We start from the raw sequence: 24,203 nt of genomic DNA, 5'->3' as shown, positions 1-24,203 counted from the left end.
AGTATATAATAACAACAAGTATGAAAAACAAATTACTTTGGTGACAAAGCAATTATAATTCCCAACCTTCTCCCACTTAAACAAAATGGTATCTAACTATATTACTTACGTAATAGATGGATCCACTTGTTTGTAAGCATGAGCAGCACAAGACCCACAGTACGTATATCCCGCATGGCTACAAAACAAAATATTTTTAAACTTAATCATCAGATTCAAAATCAAGATATTCTGAAAAAAAAAACTTTTGAAAGGAATATAATAACTATAGTAAACACAACAGAGTTGAATGTATAGATTAAAAACCAATGTAGCCAATGACGCAACTTCTAGAATAAGGAACACATAGTGGTTCTGTGTTCCAATTTTAAATTTTAAAAAGTATTTTGTAATTTTTTTGGTCTGAAGGAAAATTAGATTTGGAGCCATTCAAGGATTACTTGAATTTACTAATGTAACACTGAGTTCTTAATATTCCTCTTCAATGCCATTAGCAGACTTATTACATAACAATGGTAAGACCAAGAGCAAGTCAAATCAGACGGAAGCAAATACCCTACAACTAACAACTCATTTCCCTCTGTGTGTTTAGTGGTAAGAGAACTGACTTGGCCTTCTGTGTTCTGTAGCTTTCATTTTCTCTGTCTACTCTGCCCTTTTCATCTTCTGGTCTTAGCATTAGATTGGTTCTCTTAACATCTATAGAATGACTTGTTTCCAACACCTCATTTTTCTTTCTTGACTCATTCCAGTTACATGAGTCTAGAAACTCTTCCTTTCGTGCTTGCTTATTAGTATGTGGCCAGTGGTATGCTGGTAAATGTTTAACAGTTGGCTCTGCAGGAAAAAAATGTATACACATACATACGCACATAAGATTATAAATTTTACTGAAATAAAAAGATATGTATCACACAATTTACAAATAATGAAAAAACATAATACTCTTTATTGCAAATTCCACACAGTCAATTGATTGTCACAGAATGCTTTCACTGATTTTAGCAGAACTCTTTTATCTGTAGCCAAGGAATGACTGCAACTGACAAGAGTGCATTAAAAACATGTGCCTGAACTGGACTCATCTGACAAGACCTTGAATGACTTCTTTTCTGATTAGAAAATATTTTTCAAATACTAGACAGAATATTTCCTTCCTCACTTTTTTGTGCTATTCACAAGTTAAGGCTACAGACACAATATAATTTTAAGTTTAATCTGCATTCTTAACCTTTCCTCATTACTTCCTTAAGTATAGACAATCAACAAAAAATAAAGCCCTGAGGGGCCAGCCCTGTGGCAGAGTGGTTCAGTTCTCTCACTCTGCTTCTGTGGCCCAGGTTTTGCCGGTTCGGATCCTGGGCGTGGACACAGCACTGCTTGTCAAGCCATGCTGAGGTGGCATCCCACATAACACAACCAGAGGTACTCACAACAAGAATATACAAGTAAATACTGGGGGCCTTTGGAGAGAAGTAGAAGAAAAACAAAAAAAGAAGAAGATTGGGAACAGCTGTTAGCGCAGGTGCCAATCTTTAAAAAAATAAAATAAAGCCCTGATTTGCAGCAATTTGCCAATTAATGTGGAGTAAATCTGTCCCACCATGGCCAATTTCAAGATGTGCAGTAAATTGAAAAGACAAGACACAAGACTGAGAGAAAATATTTGTAAAGCATGTATCTGATAAAGAAAATCTGTATCTAAATATATAAAGAAATTTCAGAATAAAGGCCATATATGACAAAACCACAGCCAACATCATACTCAATGGGCAAAAACTGAGCACCATCCCCCTGAAAACAGGAACGAGACAAGGATGCCCTCTACCACCACTCTTATTTAACATAGTACTGGAGGTCCTGGCCAGAACAATCAGGCAAGAAAAAGGAATAAAAGGAATCCAAACAGGGAGGAAAGAAGTGAAAATCTCACTGTTTGCAGACGACATGATCTTATATATAGAAAACCCCAAAGAATCCATTGGAAAACTGTTAGAAGTAATCAACAACTACAGCAAAGTTGCAGGGTATAAAATCAATTTGCATAAATCAGTAGCATTTCTATATTCTAATAACGAACTAACAGAAAAAGAACTCAAGAACACAATACCATTCACAATCGCTACAAAAAGAATGAAATACCTGGGGGTGAATTTAACTAAGGAAGTAAAAGACCTATACAATGAAAATTACAAGACCTTTCTGAGAGAAGTGGATGATGACCTAAGGAGATGGAAAGACATTCCATGTACATGGATTGGAAGCATAAACATAGTTAAAATCTCCATTCTACCTAAAGCAATCTACAGATTCAATGCAATCCCAATCAGAATCCCAATAACATTCTTTACAGAAATAGAACAAAGAATCCTAAAATTCATATGGGACAACAAAAGACCCCAAATTGCTAAAGCAATCCTGAGAAAAAAGAACAAAATGAGAGGTATCACAATCCTTGACTTCTAAACATACTACAAAGGTACAGTAATCAGAACAGCATGGTACTGGTACAAAAACAAGTGCACAGATCACTGGAACAAAATTGAAAGCCCAGAAATAAAACCACACATCTGTGGACAGCTTATCTTCGACAAAGGAGCTGAGGGCATTCAATGGAGAAAAGAAAGTCTTTTCAACAAATGGTGCTGGGAAAACTGGAAAGCCACATGTAAAAGAATGAAAATTGACCATTCTTTCTCACCATTCACCAAAATAAACTCAAAATGGATCAAAGACCTAAAGGTAAGACCTGAAACCATAAGGCTTCAGTACACTAAAGTACATAAGGAGTACACTCTTTGACATCAGTATTAAAAGGATCTTTTCGGACACCATGTCTTCTCAGACAAGGGAAACAATAGAAAGAATAAACAAATGGGACTTCATCAGATTAAAAGGGCTTCTTCAAGGCAAATGAAAACAGGAATGAAACAAAAAAACAACCCACTAACTGGGAAAAAATATTTGCAAGCCATATATCTGACAAAGGATTAATATCCATAATATATAAAGAACTCACACAACTCAACAACAAAAAATCAAACAAACAACCTGATCAAAAAATGGGCAGGAGACATGAACAACATTTCTCCAAAGAAGATATACGGATGGCCAATAGGCACATGAAAAGATGTTCATCATCGCTGATCACCAGGGAAATGCAAATCAAAACTACACTAAGATATCACCTTACACCATTAGAATGACAAAAACCACCAAAAAAATAGTAACAAATGTTGGAGAGGTTGTGGAGAAAAAGGAACCCTCATACACTGCTGGTGGGAATGCAAACTGGTGCAGCCACTATGGAAAACAGTATGGAGATTCATCAAAAAATTAAAAACAGAACTACCATATGACCCAGCTATCCCACTACTGGGTATCTATCCAAAGAGCTTAAAGTCAGCAATTCCCAAAGTCCTATGCACCCCAATGTTTACTGCAGCATTATTTACAATAGCCAAGACGTGGAAGCAACCTAAGTGCCCATCAACAGATGAATGGATAAAGAAGATGTGGTATATATATATACAATGGAATACTACTCAGCCGTAAAACAGAACAAAATCGTCCCATTTGCAATAACATGGATGGACCTTGAGGGAATTATGTTAAGTGAAATAAGCCAGTTAGAGAAGGACAATCTCTTTATGACGCCACTCATATGAGGAATTTAAAAATGTAAACAAGGAGAACAGATTAGTGGCTACTAGGGGAAGGATGGGGTAGGAGGTGGGCACAAAGGGTGAAGGGGTGCACTTACAACACGGCTGACAAACAATAATGTACAACTGAAATTTCACAAGATTGAAACCTATCATTAATTCAATAAAAATTTAAAAAAAATAGGTAACTGTTTTGCAAGACAAAAAGAGCTCTGAAAACCAGCTGTACAACAGTGTGAATATACTTGACAATACTGAACTGTTTATGTTCACAAGAAGATTTGCACACAAACGTTCATCCCAGTTCCATGTGCAACTGCCAAAAACTAGAAACAACCAAATATCCTTCAAAAGGTGAATGGATAAACAAATTGAGATATAACTATACAATGGAATACTCTTCAGCAATAGAAAGGAATGAACTATTGACACACTCAAAATAATTACACTAAAAAAATCGGTAAAAAGAAAGAAAGAAAGAAATATGCTGAGAGAAGCCAGACAAAGTTTATACTGTATTGTCCCATTGAAATAACTCTAGAAAATAAAATCTAATCTATAGTGACAGAAAGTAAGTCAGTGGATGTGGGAGGGGAGAAGGTACAGAGAAATGCATAAGGAAAGCATTACAAAAGGGCACACCGAAACTTTTAAGGATGATGAATATGTTCATTATCTCAATTGTGGTGATGGTTTCACAGGGGTATATATATTTCAAACTTATCAAACTGTAAACTTTAAATATACGCAGCTGTATGTTAATCATATCACAATAAAGCTCTATTTTTAAAACGGTCCTCATTTGAACTAGCTTAAGATATGAATGGAGAAAAAAGAGATTTACGTAGGGCAATCACAGCAATACAAGACAGAAATGTGCTCAATCAAGAGTTAAGCAATACGGGACATACCCTAAGCAAGCTGAAATCACTGAAGGCTTTATTGGTTGGATTAATGGTAGTCACTCTATCCTGATACCTCTGGCAAGGAAGCCTATCAAGTTGCCAAAATATAGCAATATTCTCACATCCCAGTTCTAATCTTAGCCAGAAGGAAATGTAAGTTGTTCTATGGCTCAGCAAATTCAGTTTTGCTGTCATCCCGTACCAATCTTGATAATCTAGCCTAACCAGAGGCTCTATTCCATCTGCTTATGTCCCCAATCTTCCAGTGCTGAGACCCCAATACTGACTGCCTCAGATTCCTAACTCCTGCTCCTGATCTGAACATTCCTGGCTCCCCCTTGTCAATTCAGAAATATCCCATCTTGCCTGGCCATGTGGAACTTAAAAACCATCTGATGTATCCGGATCTGCCCTGGTCCGTCTCAAACCTGAATGCCATCTCAGATTTTTTTTTTTTTTTTGAGGAAGATTAGCCCTGAGCTAACATCCACCACCAATCCTCCTCTTTTTTTTGCTGAGGAAGACTGGCCCTGAGCTAACATCCATGCCCATCTTCCTCTACTTTATATGTGGGATGCCTGCCACAGCATGGCTTGACAAGCGGTGGGTAGGTCTGCACCGGGTATCGGAACCAGCAAACCCTCGGCCACAAAAGTGGAACATGTAAACTTAACACCTGCGCCACCAGCCAGGCCCCCATCTCAGATTTTGAACAATGCTTTGCTCTCAGTTGTTACTCATATCCCATTCCCTCCACTCCCAATTCTTATACCTTAAACTAGTCCTTCCATCTTAGCTCTGCTTTTCAGCCTTGACTTCCTATTTGCCAATCTTGAACTTAAAGGCCCTGACCCCAAATCCACACCCTGATCCCTAAATCAACCTGTCTTTCTAGTCTGAGTCTCTCCCAGTTTCACCAATCCTGTTCCTACCCAAGCTCAGTTCTTAAAAGCCAGAAAGCCTTCTTAGAAACATTGGATTCTTGAAGTGTGGGTAGAACAGAAATTGTAAGAGTAGAAGGGTAAGGGCCCAAAGGAAGGGCAGAAGGGCTGAAGGAGGAACACGAACAAATGTCCAAGTGCATGATGTAGATGAGGAAGTATGGAACTGGCCTGAGCAGAACCAGAGAGTAATGCTTAGCCAGAGTCAGACAGAGGAGTCTGGGCTTGAAGAAACAAGCTACTGAAAAACTGCTGTATGCTCTTCACAGAAGAGTGACAATATGAAACTGTTATTAGTTCAGTACCAAAAAACAAAAGCACAAAGGACAGATCAGAGGCAGGAGGTGTTAAGCGACGCTCTCTTGGAAATTGTAGCATGAGGTAGCAATGTCATGGTCTAGCATGGTATCACTGGCAGTGGGAAATGGGAAATGAATGTTCTAGAGTCTAAAAAGAAAGACTGACATATCTTAGTGACCAAGTAGGTACAGGGGGATGAGGAGGAGGGGGAAGATAGTTACGATAATGGTAATAACTAACATTTACTGAGTACTTACTAAGTGTCAAGTACTCTTCCATGTAACTCAAAAGCATTAACTCACTTACTCCTCACATCAACCCTATATGATAGGAATAATTATTTTTCTCATTTTATAGGTGAAGAAACTAAAGCAGAAAGGTTAAAAAACTTGCTCAAGGTCACACAGTAACTGCCCACCCCAGGACTTAAAGCAAGGCAGTAGAGGCTCCAGACTCTGTTCTTAGCCACCAAAAGAGACCTTTACACATGTCAAGGAAAAAGGAAAGGAGTCCATGGAGCAGGAAGAGCAACAAGCCTAAAAACTGGAAGAATACTCACAGAATCATATATCCTATAAGACTCTAGGGAAGGATGCTGGTTTTGAAAACAAGATTAACTGAGGTAAATATGTTTTAAATAGAACTCAGATTTCATGATTTCAGTCCTTTCTGAAGTTGAAGGCTTAAAAGTCTGTTTGAAGCAAGACAAAACAGATGCAAAAAGAGAGGGATAGTCTTAATTTGGATAGAGAATATATTGCATAGCATTTAAAACAAGAAATCATTAAGTGTATCATCCCTCTTAACCCACATCATGAGGAACTCCACTTCATGAAGGGACCAAGATCACAGTCAAAGAAAAGAATTTCTAATACTTTACTTTATCCTGGCCTAGATATATGGTATGAAGAAAGACATAGTAATAATTATCAGGGGCTGGCCTGGTGGCGCAGCGGTTAAGTTCGCACGTTCTGCTTCTCAGTGGCCCAGGGTTCACCAGTTCGGATCCCAGGTGCGGACATGGCACCACTTGGCACACCATGCTGTGGTAGGCATCCCACATATAAAGTAGAGGAAGATGAGCATGGATGTTAGCTCAGGGCCAGGCTTCCTCAGCAAAAAAGAGGAGGACTGGCAGTAGTTAGCTCAGGGCTAATCTTCCTCAAAAAAAAAAAACCACCAAATCTCATGACTGATCCTCTGTTCCTACACCCTTCTCTTGCTAATAGAATTTATGATTCTACAGGTATGTGAAAACAAGTTTTCATTAAGGAATAAGTCATAATAAAGGAGCTTTCACTAAGGGAACATCTAAGGTTTCTTCTTTCGTGCGTAGCAGCCAGAACAGCAATGAACATTTGAGCTCTACAGATATGTGACTATGCATCATTAAAGTGTGTCCCAGTCAGTCTTTTAAAAGCTCTTAAAATCCTTAATACAAAGTCATCCCTGCTAGCTTTTCCAGGTTACTCTGGTTCTCAATGTAACTTTTCATGAAGGCAAGCACAAAATTATACTTTTAATACCTATAATTTGGCGTGAGGCTCAAACCACACCTCTAAAAACGGATCTTCCTTTTAACAGGGACAACTTTTGCTTCTCCCTTTACTCCTACACAGCAGACCCTTTATATCAACAAGTCCAGCTCCTAACCCTCCAGGATTTCTGTGCCTCTCATAGAGCTACAATCAAGTGAGAATGCATTATCTGTGAGCATTTACTGGTTAAGTCACAGTTTCCCACACAGCAACCTCGCAGTGTGATATAATTTAAATTCCTACATCAGGAAAATTACCAATTACTACATGACATGGACTTTCATTTGTTCATTCTGAGACCCTCAAGGTTATAGATGAATAGTATAAACTGTGAATGCCAACAGTCTACCACACATTCTGTGAGCGGCTTTTCATCGAAGAGGATATAGGGAATAACAAAAGGATGATTATTTGGATTCAACAAAATCAGGTTCTCGTACTCCTAGTGCTACTTAATAGCAGCAAAAATGCAAAATAAAATGATTGGATTAGATGAAATGAGAAGACTGGACCAGAGGAAACAAGAAGATCTCCTTGAGCAATAAGAAAAGTCTCTAAGCTCTATGTAAGCTAAGGTATGACCTAGAAACTGAATTTAAAAAGACCTGTGAACATATGGAATCAACTTGAAGAACAACTGGCCCGAAACAGTTAGCAGAAGCAGCAGCTTCCACGTTGCCTCTCTCAACTTTATTTTACTCCCCCTAGCCTTTTATTCTTTTCTTTCATGGGCACTGCTCAACGGCCCTCAAGATTCCTGGCTTCAATAAAAAAAAAACCAGCAGATGATTACAAGCAAAAAAACGTCCAGGTTAGATAGTCATTATGTAGAATGTTTTATTTTTATAAAATAGAATCTCAAGATATTAAGTAAACAATACTAAGAGCTAAGGAAAGTTATTAAAGTTATACAAGTCAAATAAGAATATACTAACCGCAATGTTTCATGGGAGATTTTTTTACTGCTAGAATACATAGGATTTGAGATATTGCAGGGAATAACCTACTGCTAATATAAACAAGGATGACAAATAAATAAGCTGTGCATCTCCAGTAACCTTAAATTAATTACATAGTTTATGAAGATTCACTGTCTCGCGATATACACTGGTAGAGTGCTACAGGTATGCTTCACTATATACAAACCAGTCTTCTGTATAAATACTTCTTAGCTTTTAAATTTTTTACACAAGTTTTTATATTAAAAGTAATATATGCACACAGTAAAAAAGTCAAACAATAAAGAAGGGTACACAACAAAAAGTGAAAGTATCCTTTATTCTACCCTACTCCTACTAGGTTAACTACTAACAAATCAAACTCTATTTTAAATGTATGAGGGGAGCTTCAATATTCACAGTGTCTGCTTTATAGTAAAAACACAATTTGATCATATAAATAAGCCCCCTCCCCAATTATCTGATTATATTTCTATATTCAATAAGAAATTTCTTAATTGCTGCACATCTGAACTGTTTCATCTAAGGATTGCTGAGATATTCCTGCATCCTGCAAGACAAACCACAATTTTGGCATCAACGTGTCTGGCAGTCATGGTAGGAAAACTTGTGGAACTCCTAGTTCATGAGATCATTTCAATATTTATCCCCGGGCCACACACTGTCTCCTGTGCCTCAAGATAAGTAAGGTAGTTCTAAATTCAAAGGATATTTTTTAACCAAATTAAATTCTTTTGAATCCCACAAATGTGCTTGCCTATATATCATATAGTTTAGAATTCATTAAGATTAATCAACAGCTGGTTAATGGGTCAATATTTATTCTTTAATGACATTATTCTACTTAATCTGCATCAATATAAAAGTAATCTATTTAAGCACTTGCTTTCTAGGTTCTGAGTTTATTTTTTAAGGTTCCCCTTATAGGATTTATGCCTTGAAGGCAAAATCTAAGAAAAATTGGTCCCAGAGAGCTAGAATTTATAAAATTTAATGTTTTTGATACATTTGATTTGAAATAAAAGTAGAAATCTTAAAATTTTAAGTTTTCTAATTACTATATAAGTATATTCTCACAAAGATGCTATTGTGCCTATACAACAATAAAATATTTGTTGTTGCTTTTCTGCTTCAGGAAAAAACAGGTAACTCTGGAAAGGAAAATAATTACCTCTGGAAATCATATAAGATAAACTGGCCTAGATTTAAAGTTTTTGTATGTTAACAAAATAGAAATTGCTTATATATGCATAAACATAACTACAAAGTCCTACATAGCAGAAACATGCACACCAAAGACAAAATTACTTTCAAACATCCATTTTAAAACCCAAGGTAACTTGGAAATCTTTTACAAATCGATATATTTGTAACTGAGGCTCAACCATTTCATTCCACAGGCCACTGCCAATGACTTCAATTTAAAACTAACTACAAAAGGAAACAAGTCTAGCTACTTTTTCATGACTAACTAACCTCAACTCAGTTACATGTTGATTCAGCTCAGCTCCCACATTTAGAAGAAGTTTTAACTAGGAAGGTAGCATACCATCATACTAGTCAAATACCAGCGAATTGATAGTAATGACAATAGAACCTATCTCATGAGTTACTATAAAGAGATGACTATTAATCCATATTTCTCACCCAATGAAGGATCTCATTTATGCAAACTTCCCGTCTTATCCCTGCATCAATTTTCTTTCTCTACTGGATCATTTCATCAATGTTATAAACACTTTAATATCTCCCACCTTAAATAAAAATTCTTCCCTGACACCATATTCCCATTGCTCTATTTCCTTGATATTTTATAGTAAAATTCCTCAAAAAACTATCTATATTCACTGTCTCTATTTCCTCTCCAATTCTTCCTTGAATCTACTCCAAGTGTGCTTTCATCCCCACCACACCACAGAAATGGTTCTTATCAAGGTAACCAGCAATCTCCACATTGCAAAATCCAATTATCAATTCTCAGTTCTCCTTTTATTTGACCTATCGACAGAATTTGACACAGTTGATCATTTTCTCCTCCCTGACACATTTTTTCTTCCTTTTGCCTCCCAAAGATACCACTTACTCTTGGTTTTCCTCCTTCCTCACCGGTCTTTCTTCAGCATCTCCTTTGCAAATGCTCATCTTCATCCTGACCTCTAAATAAAGTCGGCTTGCCTAAGGGTTTACTCCTTGAATCTCTTTATCTTATTTCACTTCCTAGGCAATCACTGCCTGTTTAGATTTTAAGTGTGAAATATACACCAACATAGCTCACTCTTCTTCTCTGTACTCTAGATTCAATAATCTAGCTGCCCATTTGAAATCTCCACTGGGACGCCTAAGAGGCTTCTCAACATTAACATGGTCAAAACCAAATCCTAGATTCTACATAAAGACTTCAAAATCCACTCCCAACCTCCACCCCATTTGCCCCTTATCAGTATAGAAGCAATTCCATCCCTCCAGTTTCACAGGTCAAAACTTAAGAGTCATCCTTGACTCCTCTATTTTATTGGTCCTACCTTCAAAATATATCCAGAATACATTGCTTCTCATCACCTCCATCACTAGCCCCCAATCAAAACCACTATGTCACCTCTTTCTGTACTATTGAAATAAGTCTACTAAACTGGACTCCATGTTCCCACAAAACAGAACGTCCATACAGCAGCAGGAGTAATCCTTTTCAAACCTAAGTCAGATCATGTCACTTTTCTGCTCAAAATTTCTCATGACTTACCATATCACTTAGAATAAAAACCAAAGCTTTTAGAGCAGCCTACAGAGCCTCTGCACAATCTAGGCCCTGCTGCCTCTGTCATCTTCTACTCTTTCTCTTGCACATGCCACTCCAGCCACACTAGCCTCCCTGCTTTTCCTTAAACACAGTAAGCAGATCCCACCCCAGAGCCTCTGTGCTTGCTGTTTCTCTACCTGAAACTCTCTTTCCCTGGGTATCTGCATAACTTCTCTCTCATATCATTTGGGCTCAAATGTTACCTTATCAAGGAGACCTTCTCTTACTATCCTATATAACTAGCAACTCCCTACTCATACTGTCACTCTCAATCTTCTGATTTACTTTATTTTCTTCTTAGCACCCATTAGCACATGACAGAGAATATAATTATTTAACTGCTTTAACTGCTTACTGTCTGTCTTCCCCAAGTACTAAAATGTTCAAGCACCATGAGAGTAGCAATTTTGATTTATTCAAAAAGCAGCACAAAGAAGAATACCTGGCATTTAGTCTGGTATTTGCTGAGTGATTAAAAAAATGATACGTCATTACGCTACAATTTTATAAAGATTAGCTCATTTAATCATCAAAAAAACTACATGGAGGTACTGTTATCATTCCAATTTTGCAAATGAGACAAAGGCACAAGAGATTAAATAACTTGTATGTCACAGAGCTTGTAAGTGGTACAGTCAGCCTCCCTGTCTATTAAATGAGATCAAGTTATATCACACAAATGGAGTATTTAACAAAATTTTTGGCACATAAAATACTTAACATTTATGGAATACTTATTATGTGCCAACACTAATGTAGGATCTTTATATTTACTCATTTAATTCCCATATTTTTTAATAAGTGGTTATTATTATTTTCACTATTTACTATTTATCAAGGTACCAACCTTAACTCAATAAAAATCACATAAAAGATGCTGCTGTGAGAAAAATGGCACAAACGTCAACCTTTACTCTTCTCAGAAAAATGTTAACATGTGATAAAACAATGTATTTTGAAGGTTAACACTGGAAACCAAATCAAAATTAACTGAATTCATATCATACACAGACACATCATTAACTGTATATTTGCTAGCTTGTAGTTCTAAAAAGCCCTCTAACATTCAAAGACAAATAGTCACAGATTTTCTTCATTAAAAAAATCTACCCCTCCCCCCAAAATTTGGTTGTTATTCCCTATTGCACCATATTATACTAACTGCATCTCTTTCATTATAAATTAAAAATTATCTGGATTAAAATAGACCTTTTTACTGTTTAAAACAGAACTTATTCATTTATACCAATTAACACTAGTGAAATCACCAAGTTTACCTAAACAACCCTCTGCTTTAAAGGTTAGTTTTATTACCAAAAATAAATTTTGAAATTACATACTGCATGTGAGAAAATAAAGTAGCCAATTCCTTTATCCTTGAGCTAAAGTGAAAGCCACAAGAATCATGAAAATTACTGAATATAATTTCTTCAGCTCAACATAGCATTAGTTTTTAATTTTTAGTTCAATCTGTACATACTCATTCTTTATTGATAATATATGAAAGATTCCAGGTAAAGATCCCTAAAACTTACGGTGCAATAATGGCTCTAGCAGGTCTTTTTGTAGACTGTACTTGTGAAAGCCAACCTTCTAGCTGTGCATTCAGCTGCGGTCCTATAAAAAGAGAAGAAAGGAAATTGGAGTCAACAAAGCAATGTACTATAGGTAACCATACATGACACAAGGCCCTCATTGCACCTAGCTGGGACCAAAATAGCTTAATGGGCAGTGGGATCATCAGCTTAGATTTGAAACTTAACCAACTACAAAGTCTCCAGCAAGTGATCTGATAAAGCCAAGTACTGATTAAACAAAATTTGTTTCTATACATTTACTTATTTACAACCTTCTTCACTCTAGAACAACAACAATACAATCTACAATTTGAGACAGTGTTAAACAAAATAAAACAAGAAACAGAAAACTGTTAGCACATGAAAAGAAAATGAATGAGTACTTTTTTTAAAATACCAAAACCTGCCTTAATCACTAAAATCATATCCATGGAGTGTCACTCCCACACCCAATGACCTTTCCTTCCATCCACTCCAGTCCCCTACTCCCATGATCATATCAATAACCAGTAACTACACCACTTCAAAATCTCAATTTCAAGCATCCTGCTCTCTTTACTTCTTAACTTTCCAGTTCACTCCTAGAAATATGTTGACTTCAACAGATTTGGAGTCACGTTCCCCATGTCCTTCATCCTTTCTCTTCTTCACTTCTTACCCAGCATGAGACCTGACAGTCCATCACTATAATCATTCCCTTGCCTATGGCCTCACTCCATTACTCTTCTCTTCCTCCATCCTAGTCAAATCATAGTTGAAACCAACTTTTCACTTAACACAGTACCTCCACCTGAATAGCTGAATGAGACTGAAAAGAAATACAACCATATGAACTTTGAAATTATAACCATAAGTTTCAGCAGACCCTTAGCAAAGCTCAGAAATCATACCACATTAACCTAGTGAATCTGCTCTCCCATCTTTAAGATAGAGAATTACCTCATATAGTTTCCCCTTTTACCTTATCCCCTTCTCACTCCCAGCAGATGATCCTGCTTTTCATTTCATCAATCAGAAGTAGGATGGCCAACCATCCTGGTTTGCCCAGGACTTTCCCAGTTCTAGCACTGAAAGTCCTGCATCCTAGGGATCCTCTCAGTTCCAGGCAAACCTGGATGTTAGTCACCCTAAATTCAGAAGAGAATTACTTCCTCTTCCCATCAACTTATTCAGCTTTCCCTCCTGTTTCAACAAATAGAGTCCTTGCTCCTATTAAAAGCCAAACATTACTTCTGCACTAGATCCCACAGTGTTTTTCTTATTCCAGGACTCTGCTCTTACAACTGTCCCAGTCTCCTGCACTAACCTGTCCCTTTTCACTAGAGCATTACCATTAGCATGAAAATATGTGATACTAGCAGACTGATTATCCCCCAACTACCACCCCATTTCTCTGGCCTCCTTTTTCTCTGGCTCTCTCTTCTTAAACTTTTAATCATAAAATATTCAAACATTACAAAAGAATCTAGATAATAATATAAGAAACACCCATAGACCCACTGCCCAAATAAACTGAATTTTAACATTCTGCCTTATTTACTTAAGATCTTCCTTTATTAAAAAACAAAGTAATAAAGACACAGTTGAATCCCTTGCTGATCACATTATACACTTCCCTCCTTAGAGGTAACCACTTTCTGATTTTGGCGTTTATAGTTGCACTATACTTTTACTAATATATGTATCCATAATATATGTATTATTTTGTTCTGTATGTTTTTAAATGTTACATAAATATACTGTACATGTCCTTCTGCAACTTGTTTTAGTCATTCAATATAGTTTTTAAAAATTATTCATGTTGATCTATGTAACTCTAATTCATTCATTTTCAATGCTGCATAGTATTGTAATATATGAATAGACCCAAATTTATCTATTTATTCTTCTGTTCATAGACATTTTGGTTGTTTCTATTGTTTCATTGCTAATATACAATGCTACAAGTTTCTTATAAACATATGTTAAGAGTTCCTCTGGAATTTATCTGGAAATGAAAGTACTGGATCATAGGGTATGCACATCTTCAACTATGCTAGAACATTGCTAAATTGCCCACAAAAGCAGCTAGATCAATTTACCCAGTAGTATAAGGGCAAATAAAAATAAGAGATTTAACTCTCCTTGTTAAAGATAAGGGAAGAGATACCCTACACATACTTTTCTTAGAGAGCATTTTCTTTAGAAAATTTCTAATTGTAAATTATTTCTCTGCCCCTTTGAAATGTATTTAAATCTTTTTAAAAGCTAATTAAGCCTTTAACCAGCAACCCAGGACTGTCTTCTCAAGGACCTGATAACCATCTCTCTGAATGGCGATCACCAAGGAAGATAGTCCTCCTTTCTGCCAGTTTTTGTGGGAGGGCAGGAGCCTAACTTTGGCCGGCCACCTAGCTCCAAGTTGCAAAATTACCTCCTGTCATGAAGACATAAGTTTATTTTTCCTTTGGATAAAGCCAATTAGCTAATACACATGGTCACTCCAATTACCAAGTAAATTTAGGATGAACTATGTGTGACAAATGTTGCTCTCAAGACCTCTTACCTGAGCACCACTTATAAATTTATCTTGAGAACATGTATGTAATAGGTTGTATCTGCTTAGCTATATAAAAGGGTGAGCTCTCTTTAGGTCTTTTCAATCTCTTAGCAGATTGCCTGTGATGTGCATCACCTTCTAGTTTAATGCTTATTTAAAAATAAAACTGCTTTCTTTCTCTTCTATCTTTGAAGAGAGGTTTTCTGAGATGGCGGGAGGTTTTTATTTAAATTCTATTCCTCCAACATCAGCAATGGGTAAAAATTCTCATTTACTTACATCCTTACCAATATTTGACAGTCCGAATTTTTAATTTTTGCCAATTTGATGGGTAAGAAATGGTATCCCTCTGTTTCTTCTAATTTGTACTTCCCAAATATCCACTGAGATTAAGCATCTACTGATTTGGAAATCCTTCTGCATATGTTAAGGACTATACACATAAACAGGTCAAGTTTATAATGGACACTCCATCTGTAAATTGCCAAAGCACAACAAAGGTCTGACTCAGCAACGATGTAGTTTATTTTTAAAATTTAAATTTAAGGATAATTATTAAAAAAAATTAATCTCATTATTAATTCAAGCAAAATAGTTTCTATTTTCAAAGTAATTAAACTTTTAGCTGCCTAATAAATTTCATATTAACTGAAAATGAATGAGTATTGCTCTAAATATTTTCACATTACAGGAAGTGTACAAAACAGAAATTGAAAAACAGATAAGAGCAAAGAAAATAACATCTCCTAATTCAGCCACCCTACTGCCACCAACTTCACTGATTTTAAGCACTAAACCAGGCTTTAGTATCAGTCCTCCTGTAAAAAGCCCAATTTCTTCAGAAGGATCCTAAGGTAAAAAGCCAAACTCCAAGTTTTTTCAAAGATAATTGAGAATACATGTTTATTAATATGTTGCTTAATTGATCTATAAAGTATCAAGCAAAAGAATGAATTTGAGTTCTTCCACAGAGGCTGATACTTGGCAATATGGTATCTTTAATGTATAAAGATGATGTAAATATGTGCTTGTTTTCCAAACACCATTGGATTTGAAGGCACACTGATGAATGGAAAAATCAAAAGCACTGTTAAATCCCAGCAAAACTACTTCATGGTTGTATGACCTTGCCTCAAGAGGGATAAATGGGCATTTATTTCTTTGGATAAAAGAGTAAAACTAGGTTCCCAAAGGACAAATGCTAAAGTATTTCCTTTAACAACAGACAATAAGTAATGTGTTACAGTGAATTCAGTTAACACTTCTGTTTGAATTCCACTTGAATCAAACAATATTTCCTAAGTAAGTTTATTCACATGGAACAAAACCATAGAGATATTAAACACACACACACCGGTTTTTTTCAGGAATTCCTATGCAACTAATTAACAGCACCATTCTAAAGTATGGAAATTAAGTAAGCCAAATTGGTTTTCTATACTTTTCTATCTCTGTTTGTCCTGCTCCTCCTATTCCTCTTTGCAAAAAAAAAAAAAAAAAAAAAAAAATTCAGTGGCCTCCTTCTTCTGAACAAAAGTCATGTGTTCTATACATTCTTGTCAAACAATGTGCAATTGAGGATTTTGTTAAAATGCTAATTCTGATTCTACAGTTCTGGAGTAGGGCCTGAGAGTCTGCACTTCTAACATGCTCCCCAGGTGATAGCAATGTTTGCTGGCCAATAGACCACACTCCAGTAGCAAGTCTAGATCAATGGTTGCCAACCAAAACAGGGCCTTGGACCCCAAGGACTCCACAAATCTATATGCATACCAAGTTTTATCTAGAAATAAAATAAATGTCTAGGGGCTGGCCCCATGGCCAAGTGGCTAAGTTCGGGCACTCCGCTTCGGCAGCCCAGGGTTTCGCCAGTTCGGATCCTGGGCGCAGACGGGGCACCGCTCATCAGGCCATGCTGAGGCGGCATCCACATAGCACAACCAGAGGCACTCACAACTAGAATATACAACTATGTACTGGGGGGGCTTTGGGAAGAAAAATAAAAATAAAAAAAATAATAAAAATAAATGTCTAGATAAACGTAAGACCTATCAATCACAGATTAAGAAAGACATATACATTTAAAAGTGTTAATAAAATTTTTTACATTTTTTTAATCATACATTTTCTCAAGCAACAGATAATAAAGAACAACTACTGTCTTGTAGGAATAACTGTATTTTCTGACATGAAGAAGATTCCTAAAAGTCAGGGAAGAAGGATATATACTTCAAAAAGCCTGAGAACCACTCGAGATCTATCACTCACCTTTCCTAGAATTTATCTGAACTGTTTTTCAATTACCTAACAGCTTTATTTTCTACTAACTGTTTAATCAATTATTACATCATTAAGGTTAACTATCACCAATAATGTTTTAATGTTACAAGTAACATTTGCTTTCACTTGTTAATTGAATAAATATTTATGGAACAGCTATTTATGTGCCAGGAAGTCGGATGGATGCTGGAGCTATAGCAAAAAACAAAACATGACATATGATACCTGCCTTCATGAAGCTTATAACTGTCAATGTCTTAAATCCAAAGAATGCCTGAAAGACAAAAATTTCAGACACCAGGACAAGCTGGTAGGAGAGACATTTCTGGTTAGGGGAGGAGCCTTCCAGTGTTGCTCAAACTATCCCACATATATAAGGTAAAGAATAACCAATTGCCACAACTTTTTTATCATTCTTTTTCAAGCGGTATCTGCCCATTAGCACAGTAAACTCAATTCCACAGAACTGGTTAAGTCAAAGTAACAACAGAAAAAGCTGAAGCAAAAAATACAAAGCCAAACAAAAGTAGGCTGCCAGACCTAGTATTTTGTTATTAACCATTCAGTGAAACCTGTTCAAACCAAACTACGAAATAAACTCTGACCTGTGGTGAAAATCTACATATCATAATATTAATATGTCAGGGTTTTTATAACAGTGGTTCCTGGATCTCTGAATTTCATAAGCCAATAAAAGTTCAAAAAAAATTGGGGGGACCAACATAGGGTTACCAATTTTTTATTTTACCAAGAAAGGACATTTAAATCATATCAACAGCTTATCATTGATCACCATGATTTCATAAAATAAACATCATAACACCAAAAAGTAAGAAGAACACAATTTTAAGATAATCTCAGTCCTTTAAAATAAATAAATTAACCAGATTTCACTGACTCCAAGAAACCAACATTATTAAGTGCACTATTATTTTATGTACCACGAAGAAAGAAAAAAAAAAACCTTCCCAATTAAACTAGGACATACGCATTCTTATCACTTAGAACTTTTTATTTTATATTTATTGGAAAAGTTCTTTAAACATGAATTTTCATATAACACTATCGTGTTAACGTATATTTTTAAAAAGCAAAATAAATTCAAGGTATTCTTGAAATTTTCTTCACATTCACAATCTGATATCTAAATTGCTTTTTAACTCAGAGTCATCAGTAATCCTTGTTTTTCCATAATATCATCATCTGTACCATTTAAAGAGATAGTGATGCAATATTTATTTTAAAAGTGTTCCTCTATTGCCTCTGGGACTTTTGTCCAAGCAAACATTGTCCAAGTCTTGGTGCCATACATTTCTTGATCTTACCAAAGGTATCACCAGAAGATGTAACTAAAAGAACGTTTCAGAACACAATCCAGGAATGGTAATCACTTCCATAAATGGTCCTTAAATGGTATGTTAACATAAACATCAATGGGTTGCAATTGTCTAATCATACCAGCAGGATTAATTATTGAATTCACATATGTGCAGGCGGGGACAACTTATTTCATAACTGACAATGATTTTAAGATACCACTGATTCTAAAACACATCCTAACATCAGAAATGTTAAAATGTGGGAAAATGTACATCTTAAAATCAATGAACCACAGTGGGGCTATGAAAACCACACTCACTACAATGTCCTGATACTTACTTCAATGCAGAACAGCTAAAAGTTCATCTCAGACCAGCATTTGGGAACCACTACTTCTCATTACAATGAAAAGTGTTTCTGAGAAGTCTTACCAACTACTATAATAATTTCATTTAATTTTAAAAATAAGTAACATTTCAGCAGTTCCCAAATCCTTTCTCTCATTATTGACACCCTACTGTGACCACATACTTTGATTTTATTGCCATGCTATTTACAAAACTTAGTATCTTATTTTTAGATATATCTCAAGGGATACTGTTTGTTTTCATGTATCTAAGATAGGGCTCCCCACTCAGAAAATAATATGCCCCTGGGAAAACAAGAACACAAGAATTATCACTCTGAATCTGACCCAAAATCCATCCAGAGCAGTACTGTATCAAACCAAAAAGAAAAAAAAAACCTTACTGTGAAGAACATTGATAGTTCTCCTTGATATAAATCTCAAAGGTTAGGCCAAATCCAAATATCTTGGATGCTTTATTGCCCACTAATTTATTTAAATATTACATGAATTTATTTACACTTTTAGCTAAACTCTGTATTCATAATACAATTGCATAGGGACAACTAACCACTCAAATGAACAATCTCTACTGTGTACCAACCAACACTTATATTTAGCCAACTAGAAATCACATCACTTTTCTGCCCACTCATATACAGTTTCTCAAAATTTCCAGGATTAGTATCAATTCCATTGGCATTTCACAGCTAAAAGAACTGCAAATTTGGAGGATCAGAGTGTACTTCTCCCTCCAGGTCATTTACAAAACTGTAATCTGAAAATATGGCTTACTTAATACATTGATCTCTTTAACAGTCTACTAATTTGGATTCTCTATTCCTACTCCTATTCTCTTTTTATACACAAATTCCCTATCCCTATCAAATGATGTCACTAAATTCCTCGATAGTGCCTGGTTATAGTATCTTATCTAAACTCCTTTTTAAGATCAAGATATTGGTTTTATTTGCTATTTCTTCACTATAAAAAAAATGTTCAGTATAGAAAATTTGGAGAATACATATTAAGAAGAGGAAAAAAGCAATAATCCCACAATTATAAAAATCACCAAAATTCATATTTTGCAAATTTCCTTCTAGCCTTTAAAATGATATACAATTCTGTAACTTGCTTTTATTTACATAGCATGATAGCATAAGCATTGCCATATATTATGAAATCTTTAAAGACATTTTACGGCTAAATATTTCTTTGTGTGAATGGACTACTCCCTTAAACTTAATATAAGATGATTAGGTCGTTTCTAATTTTTTGTTCTATTATAAACAATTCTGTAATATGTATCTCAACTCCATATTTGACATTATTTTCTTTTCAGATTCTCAGAAATTGAATTACTATGTAAATTAGTATGGGCCTTTTTAAGATTTCAATACATAAACTCAAAATGTTATCCAAAATTGCATCTATTCATAATTATGTACTATGCATAACAACGCCTGTTTCACCATAACCTCACCACTCTCCTCAAAATATTTTAAAAAATTAAGTCATTTAACCCATGTCCCGTTTGATAAAAATTAAAATCTAATGCCCTACCTCAATTATATTTGACATTTCAAAAGAAACTAAATATTCTATTTCTCTTATCAAAGCAATTTTAATTTCTAAGAAAAATGTATTTTGACTTCTAAGATATTTATTTTCTACTTTTACTATGAAAAGCAACATCATCATTGAGTCTTCTTGCCAGCCACAAGTTATCCATTACTAATGTTTAGCAAACAATTAGTATGTATCAGCCTTCACAGAAGACAAGTCAAATTTGAAACCAACTCTACTATGCTGCATTATATGCAGTTTTAAATTACTCACAATCCTGAAGATTTTTGCTCCTGCCATTAAATCTTTTGAACTAATGGAGTGTGACTTTTTTCATCCTTTTAGAAACCATAACTCGTTCTATTATAGTCAAAAAGTGGTCTATAGACCAGAATCATCTGATGTGTTGATTTAAGAAAAAAATCTCTAAGCCAGATCCTAAAGGCTAAAAAAAAAAAACTCTAGGGTTTTACCCCAGAGCTCTCTCGTCACAATCTCTGGGGATGGCAACCAGGAGTTTTTAACAAGCTCTCCAGGTGACTCTGACACATACTAAAATATGAGGCCTACTGCTGTAAAGGAGTTTATTTCCACATGCTATGTGAATGAATGCAGCTGTCAGACTCTTGGAACACTGATGACTGAGATTCTTCATTACAATAAATAGATCATATAAGCTCTAAATTGGCAATCTACAAATGCATGAATTTTTACCTCCAAACTACTTTGAAGTCTTAAGTGACCTCCACGCTTTCTTAAAATTTACCTGAGTTTATTTTTAGTACTGTTTCTAGTCTTCAGTTCAATCAATGCCTTCCTAGTTTTTCCATTCAATCGTGATGACAAAGGAAAATGAACTCAGATTCACAGAAACTGATACACAAACTCAAATTCTCTTTTAAATATTGTTTTAATCCAAAAACTCATGAAAACGTAGTAGACTAAGCGACAATATCCATAGAAATTTCAGAACTCTCATGCTCCTATTTACAATTTAAATGGAAGCTTCAAGGAGATACACCATGTTTTATCCTCTAACACAGGGTCAAGTATTCTAATGAGGAACATATGAACCTAGCGTACAAAAGGCAACAACTTAAAGTGATACAAATGCTTAAAGTTGGGTCTACAAAACTTCCTTAATGCTTATCTAACCAGGAATCTCTATTTTCTTCCAATTGCAGCTAGCATGTTTTTTCCTTGTTTTGTTTTTTTTCCTTTGGAGTACAAGCAGCCAGTTGATACTAGTGAATCCAGATAATTTGGTACCAAATCCAAAAACAATCTGTGGAAAAATAAAACAAGTCTGTCTTATTGGAAAGAGCCAGGACTAGGATAACACTTCCCACACAAGGTAACACTTCTCAGGCAACTGCTAAAAAAATAAGTTTCTTAAGATAAAAGTTAGAATTTTCATTTTTCATACATTTCCACCACAAAACACATCTGTAGACATTACCACATTCTCACACTTTTCTGTGTAATAGAAATTTTCCTCTCTAAAAGTTTGCACTTAACAGAGTTTGATCAAAAAAGTGGATCAGGCCTAGTGGACTACACCAAATGAAATGTGTAATATGACTGCATATTTGTGAACTGATAGAACAAAAGATCTGAAACAATCTAATTGTCCACCAAAAAAGAAATCGGTTAAATAAATTATGGTAGATCCATAAAGTAGAATACTGAGCAATAGGAAAACAATGAGGCAAAATTTTATGAACCTCTATGGAAGATTTCTTAACTGAAGAAAAAAGAAAGAATGGTACAGAAGGTACACTGCGTTGGCATTTTAATATGTGCATATATATCATACATGATTATGCACTGGTTTTTATTTACGTAGAATATCTCTGGACGAACACAAAAGAAATGGATAACAGTGACTGCATCCTGACAAGGAAACTAAGAGTAGAGGAAAACTTTACTTTTCACTGTATACCCTTTTGTATCTTTTGTATTTTGCACTATGTAAATGTACTACATATCCAAAAATAAAGTATAAAAGAAGACAGTGCAGTCATAATAAAAGACCATAAGGTCATAAACAATGATGTGGCAGACATATGTTTATTGACATGGAAAAAAGCTATAAACTCTAAACTCAACAACAAATCATTGTTACACCTGACACAATAACTACATTAATAATCTAGGTTAAAATAAATAAAACCAAACTGCTGAGAATTGCTATTTGACCAATAAAATATACATTAGGTGTTAGGATATATATGGACTAATCTGATAAGACTTCCCTATTAGCAGGAAGTGAGTTTCCCCCTTTTACTTCACTTCCCTAAGTGTGATCTCCATCACCAAATTTCTGGTAGATAGAATCAGAGAATATAGAAACATTCTAGAAAAGAATGCATTAAACACCTTATTAATATCTTTCTTTATTATTCTTCTCCAATGAACAAAATTTAATAGTTTCAATAGTTTTTTTATTTATCTAGTAAGGGCTTGAGTTATTCTCCATTCTACTTCAGCAATCATTTACCAGATAATCTAGAGAAGTCAAATTGCTTTTTGAAGTAATTAACCATAATCTAATGAGATTTTTGTTTTTGTACTTTTGTTGTGGCATGTTTGAGGCCTGTTTCCTTCTTTCACCAAGCACTGGTACTGCATGTGCCAGCTCATCCATCTAAAGAATTGTTTCTGATTTTGCAACCATAAGATGCAAACAAAAAAATCTCAGCAAGCTCTTCCTTGATAACTAGTCAAGAAAACATGCCAGATGTGGAGTGGGAAATGGACATGCTAGGTAGCAGATATGCAAAAAAGAAAAGGGTAGTCAGGTGTAACAGCCATCAAGACAGAGGCCTTCCAAAGAGTTCTGGCATTGCTAATGTAGGGGGAAAACTAAGTCTGGAAACTAGGGGACACAGTTAACATGGAAGTGAGGATGTATTTGTACATCAACTCTGCCAAACCCTTTCCACATCTCTTAGGACTGTTTTCACTGAACCGTCTAACACTGAAGCAAATATGTTAATATAAAAGCTGCCCAGATTGAAGAATATTTGAGTTTAAACTCAAGTGGGACCTCTCTAATTCCCAGAAAATCCTATTAGAAAAGTTTTGAGTGGTTGGCCCCGTGGCCGAGTGGTTAAGTTCCTGCACTCCACTTCAGCGGCCCAGTGTTTCGCCAGTTCAGATCCTGGGTGCAACTATGTACCAGGGGGATTTGGGGAGAAAAAGGAAAAATAAAGTCTTTAAAAAATTAAAATAAATAAATAAAGAAAAAAGAAAAATGAGTGCAAGCATGTTTAAAAAAGAAAGAAAGATGGGGCTGGCCCCGTGGCCAAGTGGTTGGGTTCGTGCGCTCTGCTGCAGGCGGCCCAGTGTTTCGTTGGTTCGAATCCCGGGTGCGGACACGGCACTGCTCATCGAACCATGCTGAGGTGGGGTCCCACATGCCACAACTAGAAGGACCCACAACAAACAATATACAACTATGTGCCGGG

General features: G+C 35.6%; 1 protein-coding gene across 1 annotated transcript in view; it reads right to left on the bottom strand.

Moving 5' to 3' along the window:
- MEMO1 (mediator of cell motility 1) overlaps positions 1-24,203 on the bottom strand; it is a 119,533-nt gene that overhangs the window by 46,989 nt on the left and 48,341 nt on the right. The window contains exons 3-4 of the mRNA XM_046662157.1: positions 12,641-12,722; positions 110-178 (exon numbers count right to left, since the gene is read on the bottom strand). Of these exons, the coding sequence (XP_046518113.1) occupies positions 110-178; positions 12,641-12,722 (151 nt within the window). The remainder of the gene's footprint in view (positions 1-109; positions 179-12,640; positions 12,723-24,203) is intronic.

This window comes from Equus quagga, chromosome 5 (genome assembly GCF_021613505.1).
Source record: "Equus quagga isolate Etosha38 chromosome 5, UCLA_HA_Equagga_1.0, whole genome shotgun sequence".
NCBI classification, from domain to species: Eukaryota; Metazoa; Chordata; class Mammalia; order Perissodactyla; family Equidae; genus Equus; species Equus quagga.
Note: the sequence above shows the minus strand (reverse complement) of the source record. Positions and strands in the feature narration are given on the sequence as shown.